This window comes from Triticum urartu, chromosome 6A, assembly GCF_056163025.1.
Source record: "Triticum urartu cultivar PI428250 chromosome 6A, HENAU_Tu73, whole genome shotgun sequence".
In the NCBI taxonomy this organism is placed as follows: domain Eukaryota; kingdom Viridiplantae; phylum Streptophyta; class Magnoliopsida; order Poales; family Poaceae; genus Triticum; species Triticum urartu.
Window position 1 is genome coordinate 5,878,295 of NC_141878.1, and position 12,563 is coordinate 5,890,857.

Below are 12,563 nucleotides of genomic sequence, written 5' to 3' on the forward strand. Positions count from 1 at the left end.
CCCAAGCTCCGTTTTCCTTTTTTTGGAAAACCGAAAATGTATTACTTGTTAGAATTGCACTAAAAAATAAATGTTGCTTGTACCCACCAAAAAAAATCAAATATTCTATAACTTTCTTGCGGTTGTATTTTTGTTAAACAAAGTTTCCCAAAATGAAACCAACTATAGTTCAACTGTCATCTTCTTCAGTGAATAGTTTCTTACCGAGAAAATTTGCAAAAATATATGAGTGCGCATTGATGACAATGTTTCTTAGATAGAGAAGTTTTCCATATGTGGCAACATAAGTTTAACCATGAATTGGACTTGGTGAAGATCCTACAAAAGCACTGTGTCGTGAAGATCCTATGCATGCTAGCCAGTTTTGACCTAGTTGCGCTTGCAATTTTTTTTGAAGATCTGTGCTCACAGAGGCCATTCTATGTAGCTAACAGATTGTCATGTCTATATAATTCTTGATGTAGCTAATGACTCAATCTTGGAATGCTAGGGTTCCATGAAAGGAAGATGTGTGTGCAAGATCAGTAGATTTTGTGATGGAAGGATTAGTAGATTTGATCTTATCTTACAACATGCAAGAACACTTAATGGGTTAAACAACATATGTTAACAGGAAGAATTTATACATTGAGACAAGCAAATGTGTGTTATGTGATGATGAGCCTAATGAACACCTAATGCATATGTCTTTTAGTTGTGATTTTAGCCAAAACTTTTGGATGAGCATTGGTTACCAATGGGACACTGATTATAACCTCACATAAATGCTCTTGGAGGGTAAGAAGCAGGATACCATAGGATGTTTCAAGGAATGCCTAATAGCTGGATGTGGGAGCCTATGGAAGCATAGAAATACCATCATATTTGATCACAAGACTAAGATTATGGCATTCTGCCTAGCCACATTCAAGGAACACTTCAGCATGATCATCAAAAAAGCAAAACCTGGATTGAAGGAGGGCATGCAAAGTTGGCTGGATTATTTGTACATGTATTATTTTTCAAATCGTATCCTCCGACGGCCGACGGCGACGACCGGAAACCCAATTTTGGTAGTCCCCCCTACTCCTCCTCGCCACTTCCGCTGGCATGCTCCCGCGACCGCAAATCCTGCCGCTGCAACCCCGCCTCAATCCCCTCCGGTTTGATGGTGCTTCTTTCTGCGAATGTGCGGGGCAAGGTCAGATCGACCCTCGCGGTGATCTGGTGCAGGGCGCCGCCGCAGTGCCATTCGGAATCATAGCACTACTGCGCTGCCATGGGCGTCCACCTAGTTCCAAAGACCGAGCCCGTCGTCTCTGTGAAGTGGCTGCGCGCCAACCTCAACACACTGATGTGAAGGTAGCATATACCTCCTGCTGATTTGCGGTAACATACTGTGCTTGCCCTTTGAAATCTGAAATGCTGAATTGTACAGTTAGTAAGTTGTAACTTAAGATGGAAGCCATCTGCCTGGGGTTCTGTCATCGTGGCAATTTGGGGGCGTTGCTAGAAGGTACTAGCTTCCTTTTGTTTGGTTGAGAGATGTTGATTCCTGTTTTTCTAACCCCTTCAATTTTGATGTTTCAAAGCTAGAGTTAGAGAGGTTGTTTTCTTGTAGCTAGACTAGCGAGCTTAAAATTACACCGACCAGTGTGGGGTTACAGAAAAAAGTTTACATTCTTGTTGTCTGTGTTCTTACTTTAACTGAATTTGTTTCTTTTCCGTGTCAACACATGCTACTATTTAAAAAAACAATTTCTGCTGCAGTGTCTCCCCTTAGCATTTGCAACAAATATGGGATAGTAGTTTACAATGGAACGGGCCTGTTTAGTGCTGCTCATGTTTATTCGTAAATGTCCTTTTTCACCCTCTACAGAACAAAGTAAAGCAAGCTAGAGTAGAATTCTGGCAGAACAACAGACAATTCTTGTTCTATGATTTTCTTAAGTGAGTGTCGTGTCATTACTAGCCATTAGCAATAGTATCTTCCATTTTTACACTGACTAGATGTGTTATTCCCTTGATAACAGGATGCTCCGTGCTTATGGACATGACAGTATGGGTTTAGGATGAAGGTTTGCCCCCAATGTTGTGCTTCTGGGAATGACGTGGAATCGAGTGCCTCTAGTGATGCGATCTTAAAAGCTAGTGCTGCTAGCGAGCAATTAATAAATTTATCAGGACAGTTAGTAAGTTGTTTTTAGCCTGTTCTAATTTAGTGTTTTGGCATTATTTCATAAGGAATATCAGTGAGCTTAGTAGCACTACTGACTTATCAACATCTTAACTGTGATACCTACTATTGTGAAGGGTCCTTCTCTTCAATTTGTAGTTATATAAAATAGAAACTATAATGTCTGTTCTACTTAGATTGCCCCTCCACATTTGAAATGAAGTTGTGGCCACATCTTCTTTGGAATCTTAATCAAGTTACATGTGTTCAGCGAGTTAAAAATATAGCTTTATATTTTCCCACTGAGTCGCCATTCTCTAAATTCATTATGGGTCTGGAATATGACCGGAGGACATAATTTGTGCCGGTAAAAGAGAACATCAATGCCCAGACACTTCAACTTATAGATGCTCGATTGAAGCCTATGTATTTATATTCATTTATTCTGGAAAACATGTCATAGATGTGTGCTCTGTATAAAGTCTCTCATTTATCCTTATGGCTGCTTTCCCCAATATTTCGTTGATTCCACTAACAATATAGGTGTGATTCTAATTTAATTAATTTATCATTCCACCCGAAGGAAGGAGAGTTTAATTTTGATTTTGGTTCAATGAAATGGCATTCAATCTTCTTTAATCTAGTTGACCTGATGTTTACTAATTAACTAAGTCATGTAGGAACTGTTACTAGATATTCTTCTTCAGTTCTATGTCTCTAAAGGGTATATGGAGTGAGTCAAAATGTTTATACTCATAAAAAAACCTAAGTTTGCTGGATGTGATTTCAGTTGTGGTTTATTTTTTTGGGAAGGGGTTGTGTGTGTATAAGCTGGTAGAGAGAAGGCCAAAGGAGTACACTGTACTGATTTTGTCAAGCATGCATGCAATTCTTTTGGAGTATATAACTTGTAAGGCTTTGAAAATGGATTGTTCATTCATGTTGTTGCTTATTTATTTTCCCTAGCATAAATCTAACTTTTGTTATAGATTTTTTTCCCCGAAAAGGAGGATAACCCCCGGCCTCTGCATCGAGCAATGCACGCAGCCATTACTTTTATTGTAGATGTGTTTCTAGAGGCCCAATTCGTACAGTTTACTTGGTACTAGTCATCAATTAATTAGTCTTAGCATTCCCTTAGTAGAGGATTGCCATTGATTTGCATTTGCTTGTCTCTATTACCAAGGACACAGTTTGTTTTTGCCAATTGTAGATTATTTCCTCCTTCCATGGAGGCCCGTGTTTTGCTATTTTAGTGTATAATTGGTCAGTTAGAGATGTAGTCACAATCACTGAATATTTTTATTTTTATGCCTTATCTGAATAGTTTCAGATATCCTTTATGCGAAATGCCTAAATTTGTAGGATGATGCCAGTAAGAAATCAAATTGTGATATGCTTTTTTTTATTAGACCAGCCTGCTGGTGGGGGTACAGAAACTCATATGACACTTGTTGGTCTAAGAGACTGTCGAAGTTCTTTTAGCTGACGAAGCACACCCCCATGAGGTGTGGCAGTCGTGGGCTTTGCTTGCAAAACTCCCTAATGCAAAAGATGGCAAAGGATGCAACAACAGTCAAGCTGTAGAGGGCGATCGCCACAAAGACTATGGCGAAAATAAAACTAAGCACATCCCCGTGGATGCAGCGAGGGAAGAGAGCATCCATTGTAGTTGTCTAATGCTACTGCCTCTTGCTGAGAATTCATATACCATATGCATATATTATCCATAATGTATGCAGCCTGCCCGCCCTTATATCTTGTGTTTCGTCAATGTCAATGTCCATATCTTGTAGACTAGAACAGCGACATGCATGTTTCTTATATGATTTGGTTTTTGGACTGCCCTCTATGATAGAAAATGGTAAATCATGTGATCAAACTATCCAAATGGCTAATAAACTTGCTTATGCATTGTTTGGATGTGGGGGTGCAAATTTGATACCTGCAAATTATCAGTTTGGCAGAACTTTTTGTGACTAATTTGGTTTCGCAACTTCCCTTGCAATCAAGTTCACTTATACCATATTATATGCTTGTGTTTAAGATGAAGAAGCTAGCCATATGACCAGCAAGCCATGTGCCGCCCGCAATTAAGTTTGATTTCTTTTCTCGGTCCACAATGAAGATATGGAGTTATGTTTCAGTACCCTGTGGATTCCATTAGGTTACAGTGGCCATTGGCATGCTTCTTTATGCGGTCTGCATTCCTCCCACCATGAGAGTTTGCAACCAGGTCTTTGCCGCCGGAGCTTTTCAGTATTGTCTCCTCTCTGTCAATTTACATGAGTATGTGTCGAATAAATATGTCAGCAAATATTTGCTTGAGTTGTTTAAGATTTAGCAAGAAGTTTAGATGTATTCAGTTTTGTTTTCATAACAAAATGTAGTTGTTTTGGGCATAGCTAATTACACTAAAAGTTTAACATTTCGACGGCCGCGCCCCCCTCCCGCCCCGATGGCCGCGCCCACCTCCCGCTGCGACAGTCGCCCCCAACCTTCTGCTGCGGCTGGCGCCCCTCCCCAGATCCCGCCACAGCCGCAAAAACCAACCAGCGCCGCCGCTGTCGCGTACAAGCAGTTCAATGCCTCAACCCCAGGCCGTTCAATGCCTTGCCGCCCGCCAGCTCCTCCATGGACGCAGAATTTTGGTTTTCGTTTTTTGATTTTTACCAGTCCTGGACGAAATGGGCAAAATTCGGTTTTTTCGAATTTTTTCGGAAAATTTCGGACGAAAATCATGAAACAAAATTTGAATTTTGGGACGAAAAATGAGCAAAATTTGCCTAAAATTTTGAAATACAACAGAATAACAAATGAGTATTCAGAACTTTTAGCAAAATATGCATGTAAAAATCAAACAGCTGAATCTATTCATCAAATCACTACATATCAGACTGAACACCCATAACATCAACACTCCAGTTGCAACCATTCAGGCAATAGTATAGTGGATCAATTCAGAGAGCAGCAACCATTAGAAAAGCAACATGATAGTCCAGATTAACATGTGACTTAATAGTTCAGATACTAAGAGTAACATGCGACTTAATAGTTCTACCAAGAGTCGGAACGAACACCCATAACAGTTCAAAATTACGGTCCACGATGAATTTAACATGACATTCGAAGTTCAATTATGCCGACCCCAAAATACAAACAGAAAGTTTAATTCAGACTTCCTGTTCTTCAACTCTTTAGTCTTGCACCAAAAGTATTGAATCGAATGGAGACCTTCACTTCGAACTTCCTGTTCATCCACCCGTTAGTCTTCATCAACCAGAAGCTCTTTTGCTCCCATGCCGCTTAACCTTGCAATTAAAGCATTGTGAATTATATAAACATTACAAGTAGATGGCAGAAACAACAACTCAATGATGGAAGACACAATTGGAACAACATATAAAATCATATGGGCAGAAACAATGTGAATTATATAAATATTACAAGTAGATGGCAGAAAGAACTCATAGATGATAGCCCAAATTAATACAACATATAAATTCAGATGGACTAAAGCATTGTGAATTATATAAACATTACAAGTAGATGGCAGCAACAACTCATAGATGGCAGCCCCAATTGAAACACCATATAGAATCATATGGACTAAAGCATTGTGAATTATATAAACATCAAGTAGATGGCAGAAACAACAATTAATAGATGGCAACCCCAATTGAAACAACATATAAAATCATATGGACCAAAGCAAACATCACATGTTTATGACAGAATATAAGAAAGTGCATAAATGGGAAATTATTGATGTCATCACAAGGAACTTACTTGTCAATTGTAAAGGCTGGTGACCTCCTTGACCTTCTTGGCTTGCCTAACCTGTTCAGATCTACGGTTCACCAAACTACCATCACTTGTTACCTCAACATTGTTTCCAGCTTGGCTTGCTAAATCCTTTTCAACTTGCATTGGCGAATCTCCTCCATCAGATTGACTTGCACCAACATCATGGCTATCATCATCATCAATTTCTAGGTCCAGCTCCACATTCTCTTCATCATCATCCTCACTATCATGGTAGTCATCCTCTTCTTCCTCTACCCTCTTTCTTTTCCTGCCATTGTCCTTCCTTGCAAGACGAGACACTTTCCTACTTGAGTTAAGCAAACGTATTTTCTCAAACACGGCGCTAGCAGCATCAACTCCATCCAAGATTGCATGCTCCTCATCCTCATTCAACCATTCCATCATAGGATTTGTTGCATCAAACATGGTTGTATCCATCATCATTGCACATGCATCAACTTCCTTTTGCTTATCATTCTCTCTCATCGGGTCTTGTTCTTCTTCAACACGTATGTTCAAAATGTGAAAACAAAATCCGTGAATGACAATGAAGTACAAAGAATAAAATGGATAAAGTCGCTATGTATAAAACAATGCTTATTAGACAACAACCTTTACTCTAAACATTGCTAAGTAAACATCAACATTTACTTTAAATAACAACCTAGTAACAGTCTTTAATAAATAGTAGCATTTACTTAGTAAACAACAACCTTTATTTCGAACAATTCTTAGTAAACAACAGTATGCAGGTGAATCATGGCATATGGGTGAACAATGGCATACGGGCAAAACACATTTCATACCTTCAAGTTGTAGCGCACAGATACAAGCTTGTGCAGCTTGCCATATAGAAGATGGTTTCTTTGCTTCGTGTGGACCAAAGCAAAAGCGCTCCAATTCCTCTCACAGCCACTTGACGAAACGCATTGTGATACAATCCTCAAGGCACACTTCTGCAGATTAGGAACTTCCCCTCCAAATTGGAACCACCACTCAGCTGCCAAGTTAAAATAAAATTAACATAGTGAGATGAACTGAGTTGCAAAACTGGGGTAATAGAGAATATTACAAGTGGGGTATTAGAACTTACTTGGTGACATTTTCTCTACAGAGGAACGTGCAAACCTTGAGCCAAACCTCCCACAACATCCCCTGTAAGTGCTGACTTCATCAATGGCCAAAACAGCGGTCTTAGGGTCTGCGATCTTCTCAATGGCATCTGTTAGTGCAAGAGCATAGTCCATAATCTTGCACATGTTGATCTGATAATGTGTGTAAGGATCAAGGACAGCAGCTGCATAGGAGAAGGAAGAACAAAAGAAGTTAAAACCATAAAAAGAGAGCATCATAATACAAATTTAGTTAGTTTTGTAACTACCCGCAACCAATAGTGTGCCTTCTTGCATATCATCGATCCTCTTGGACACCTTGCTCATGACTCTATGAAACATTTGTGATCCACCACCAATATGACTTTCCAACTTCTGTATGGTTGTCGTCATACTCTTCTTGAATCCAGATAGGGTGCATCTCTTTTGTGTATCAGCATATCTAAGGGCTTTGTAGAGTGGCTCTAGCACAGCAAGAACCCACTCTAAAGCTGCCCACCACATATTACTAGATAGCAGCTCTTCAATGAACACATAATGAGAAACACCGTTCCAAGTACTTCCCTTCCAATCATCGGACACCATCCATTTCCTAAACTCATCTTTCTTACAATGGAAGCTCTCCAAGAACATGAACACCGTTCCAAACCGGGCCGCATTCGATTATATGAGTTCACCACCTGATGAGGACATGTATTAGGGGTAGGGTAACAGGCCTGACCTAAAGGCCCTACCCATGGACACCGTATACTTTGTACTGGGCCCCTAGGCCAGATCGCCGTCCAGATGTACCGCAACTTGAAAGTCACTCGGACGGCGACAACCACTCGGAGCACGGCACTTCACTCGACGAGCTCATTCCACTCGACTGTGTAACTCACTCGGATATGCAAAGACCAATAGTCAGCATGACAGTTTTGTAGTGGGCAGGCATTATGGCATTGATGCTCCACCGTATAACATAATGGGTGAGGGGGTGGCGCACTCTATATAAGCCACCCCCCACCACCACACTCGGGGCTCTTTTCTTCCACCTCTCTTTCTTTCTAACCGTTAGTCTGAGGACATAGCTCAGGCATGGAGATCCATTCTCCCCTCTCTCTCTCTCAAACACACATTGTAATCTCCAGATACATACTCAGATAAAGCAAAGCCTCTCCGGAGCACGAGACGTAGGGCTATTATCTCCACCGTGAGAGGCCCGGACTCGCTAAAACCACCGTGTCACCCATTTGCATCTCGATAGATCATGCTCCTTTATCCTACCCCTCTCTTATTGTCAGAATCGTTTCCATGACACCACCAATGTTCTTTTTCATGCTATCATGTAGGTTATTGTGATTGTGGAAAAATCTACAGATCTGCTTAGCACTTTTAACTATCACGTCAATCTCACGAAACTTAGCAACATCCTTAAGCATGAGGTTAACAGTGTGGGCAACACATGGCTGCCAAACAATATGACTAAACTCTGGTTGTTCTACCAGAGTTTTACATGCTTTCTTGTAATTTGACCCATTATCGGTTACGATTTGAACAACATTCTCAGAACCTATCTCTTCCACAACGACCTTTTTGATCTCTCTATAGATAAACTCTGCCAATTAATTGCAAGTAAATTTTTGTTTGAAACAAAAATGAAGCGAGTAATAATAGAAATAAGCATGAATAAACAGAAATAACACTTTTTACTCTAAATGCATCATAATATCATGTATATAATAGAAAAGGCATAATAGCCACATTTAACCATGAATAAACAAACATAGGAGATTTCCAACTCTAAATGCACCGTGATATCAAGTAAAACGGGATAAAGCATAATATACAGATTTAACAATGAATAAACAGAAATAACAGAGTTTCAACCATGAATAAACAAACATAACAGATTTTCAACTCTAAATGCACAATAAATGCATCATACCATCATGTAGAAAACTAACAAGGCATGGCTAGTCAGAATTAACATTGAATGAACATGCGTCAACATAGTTTCAATCATTAGAGAACTAACCTGCAGTATGAGTTTGACTAGAAGCATCAATGGATTTATGAAAGAACATCCGTGCATTGCAATACACCATGAAATTGATGAGACTCATACCAGTAGGCCCTGTCCATGAGTCACACATCACAGTTACACCATAATTCCTCTAGTATTGCTTGAACATCTTCAGCCACTGCTCAACTTCTTCATAATTCTTGTCTAAATATATCCCATCAATCTCCTTGGCGGTTGGAATAGGAGCTGGGCCACCGTGGCCCAGGGATTCACCCTGCCCTAACCCACTGGCCCGGCTAGGAATGTCCCGTGCTCCCTCCAGTGACCAGCCCCGCGTCGCGCACGCCCCTCCGACAACCGAAGAACTACCACGCACCCCGCACTCCAGCCGCGGCCAGCTCCCTCCTGTGCTGCTCGGTTGCTTGCACAGACATGTAGAAGTTCAAAACACGCAGGCCTCTGCCTCTCCGAAATGCCCATGTCGCTTTCTCGCCCATACACACGGCTGGAGAATCACCGACCTCGTCGAGCTTCACCTTGCAAGCAGCCTCGCTCGTGATTTTTGTGCGTGTTATTTGCTCATTCCCATTGTGCGTGTGCACTGCTTGAAGGAACGCATGTCAGATGACAAGTGTTTTTGTGCTTGTTGTTTGTAGGTCTCCTGAGGATTAAAAAAAAGCTTGCTCAAAGGAAGCATTTCCCACCAGTGAATTGGCTCATTTCCTACTCGAATACTCTTAGGTTATATCCTAACTATCTCTTATGTGATGCGTTGGTTGGGATCCCTTTTGTTACATTCATGATGCGCTCATGTTCATCTACCACAATGCTCATTTGTATCTTAGATCCACCTGATGTCTTGCTTCTCATATGTTCCCCTAGTGACTCCAGTATTGATGTCATGTGACCTCATCCTTGTAGGCACTTGAGTCCTACAAGAAGTTTGATTCAGACTTCATTTCTATTAGAATGAAGGCGTGTGAGGTGTTGCATAGGGAGGATGATCTATAAGTGAAATTGTGCAGGTATTGTTTTTTGCTTTTCTGATCTAGATTCTAATATAGAGAGAGTTAGTCAAACTTAAACATGTTTGACTTAGTTCCTTACTTTATTTCCTTGGGTTAAGGATAAATTTGTACTGCTTGTTTCATGTTTGCTGTTGTTGATTGAGAATTGTGGGAAAATTTGACTGCATCTTCCTTTGTAGGTAGAAGGTCACAATCAGGCACTGTAAAAGAATTCTGAATTATTGTCTGTTAAACACTGCATAAGATTCTGCATCCGGGAAATGGCTAGCCATTATCATGCACCTTAGCAAGGAATAGTAGACGGTATGACATGTAAAAAAGATGCGTTGAAGTGGTTGGTGCTACTCTCATGAAAGAAGATTGATGGCTACCTCCTCCTGCTGGTGGGGCTCTATCACTGCAGCGCCCGACTGTTCACAGCCGCCACCCCGGGTCATTCAGCAACACAGCGCTAAGCCGTTCGACGCCGCAGCTCGGGAGGTGCCCGCTTTTCCCAACCCCCACCCCCCTGTACATTCATCTCCTTCTCTTGTGTATATTTAGTTCAACATCTCGTGATTCTTCAGGTCACCTTAGTCGGCATTCTCAGTTCATCTTGCAGGTGATGGAGCTCCCCTTCGATTCATCTTGCAGGTGTGTTTTTGGGCAGTACAAATACATCGCTATAGTTAGTATAGATGTGGCACCTTGCAGAGTACTAAAAAGACAAACTGCTTAGGATTACTATAATGAACTAATAATAAAATTTGAGTCCTTCAGGATCCTCTAGTTCTGGATGTTCACCGCCATCCCCGTCAACCCCTATTTCTTAAGGAGGCTCTCTGCTTGTCGCTCGGTTGTCCTCTATTTGTTCTAATTTCTGAAGAAATTGCAAATCAAGTTTAGTTCGATGATGGTTGTTGAGGATTACATTTGTGTGCTTTGATTGATTTTGTTTATGAATCTTGACTTGCTAAAATGAACCTACTCTGTTTTCAATCAATTGATGGAGTGCAGGAAATCCAAAACTGTCTTACTGTTTACTCCATCAATACATGTAAGTTCAGCTATTTTATTGCTAATAAGTTCATCTATTTTATCAAAATAGGGGGCTATAAGATGTTGACTGTCATTGCCCTTCCAAATATGTCGTTGGCGTCAAACCATTCACAGTGAGTTTCAGTCCATAGGTTGCTCGCGATCCTCGCTCTTTCAGCTCCACTTCGTCGGCGCCGTCAGTCCACAGAAGTAGGGGCGACGTGCCCGTCAACAAACAAGAATAGAAGGTATGTGCTTGGAAAACTTGAAATTATATACACACTTGGGCAACAGAAAGTTGTAGCTTCTTTAAAAGTTCAAAATGAAAGATATTCAGTTCAACTTGTTCTAGCAAAACATGTGTGAGACCTTGGCAGCATGTCTACACACTATCTAGTGTAGAAAAAATGTCCGGCGTAGTCCTGCGTGCCGCCGCCTACCCCCTGCCTCCGAGCGCCGCTGGTCTACAAGTTCAACATGTATAACCCTATTAGTTCATACAAAATAGAAAACAAGATAAACAAAAATAATGAAACACAAAAACCCCATGGAATTCACAGGGAAAAGATGACAAGTTCTAAGGAAATAAATGTAGAAGTTCATATTTCAAAACAAATGAAGTATTTGGGAAGTAAAAATGAAGTATTTCAAAGTACAAAATCTTTTTAGGTTTGTTTGGTAACTTCTAATGTTACTGAACATGAACTTGCTTGGTTCTTTTTACATGAATTTGTACATTGACCCCATCCGACAAACTGTTTGATCTGCACTTTTATGCCGTATTTGATCTGCCATATTTCTCAAGTTCTTCTTGTACATCCGCCACCAGCCCAGCGCCCCCATGTGATCCATCAACCGCGGCCAAGAACCTCCGCCCCGCTTCCATCACCGGCTGTCGTCCCTCCACCCCCTCCTCCCACAACCCTGATCTGGTTTCAGCAGCTGCCACAATGCAATGTTGCTGCTCCCTCCCTACAACATGGACACAAACAAGCTGATGGATGAAAAAATGATTATAGATAATTATTGCTATGATATGTAGTTTCTGTGAACTGATATTTGAGACTCTCTCTCCAGGCTCTGTAGCTTGTGTGAACGGATAGTGCAGACTCGATGAACTCTGTCCATCTCAACTCTTGAACTGATAGTAGATAATAGAGAAGAATGTAGTGTTGCCTGTCAACTACTGGTTTGGCCAGTTTCAAATTTTCTCCTGGTTGAACTTTTGATAGAGCATCGGTTTGTTGTCAGTTCTAGTGTACTCAAGCATAAGGAGGGTTTGACCTGTTATCGATGGATCACTATAACTTAACTTATCATGTCAGTTCTACTATGGCGCTCGCGAAGGTACAAATGTACCGAATGTTCACACCATTAATCTTTTCATTTTGTGAAAAAACATCAATTCAGTATGAAAAAGGAACATATTAAGTCAACTT

General features: G+C 40.8%; 1 protein-coding gene across 1 annotated transcript; it reads right to left on the reverse strand.

The window, feature by feature from the left end:
• Positions 1–5,947: 5,947 nt before the first annotated feature.
• Positions 5,948–7,659, reverse strand: LOC147963024 (uncharacterized). Its single transcript, XM_087529101.1, has 4 exons — positions 7,344–7,659; positions 7,056–7,259; positions 6,769–6,962; positions 5,948–6,475 (listed from the first exon to the last, which is right to left on the reverse strand). The coding sequence occupies exons 1-4, from the start codon at positions 7,657–7,659 to the stop codon at positions 5,948–5,950; spliced, it is 1,242 nt and encodes a 413-aa protein (XP_087385227.1).
• Positions 7,660–12,563: the final 4,904 nt, after the last annotated feature.

Excerpts from the sequence above, each read along its gene's own strand:
- LOC147963024 (XM_087529101.1), bottom strand. The coding sequence starts at position 7,659 with ATGGTGTCCGATGATTGGAAGGGAAGTACTTGGAACGGTGTTTCTCAT. Across the intron at positions 7,260-7,343 it reads AGGCACACTATTGGTTGCGG|CTGCTGTCCTTGATCCTTAC; the intron begins GTAGTTACAAAA and ends TCTCCTATGCAG. Across the intron at positions 6,476-6,768 it reads CTGTGCGCTACAACTTGAAG|ATACGTGTTGAAGAAGAACA; the intron begins GTATGAAATGTG and ends CACATTTTGAAC.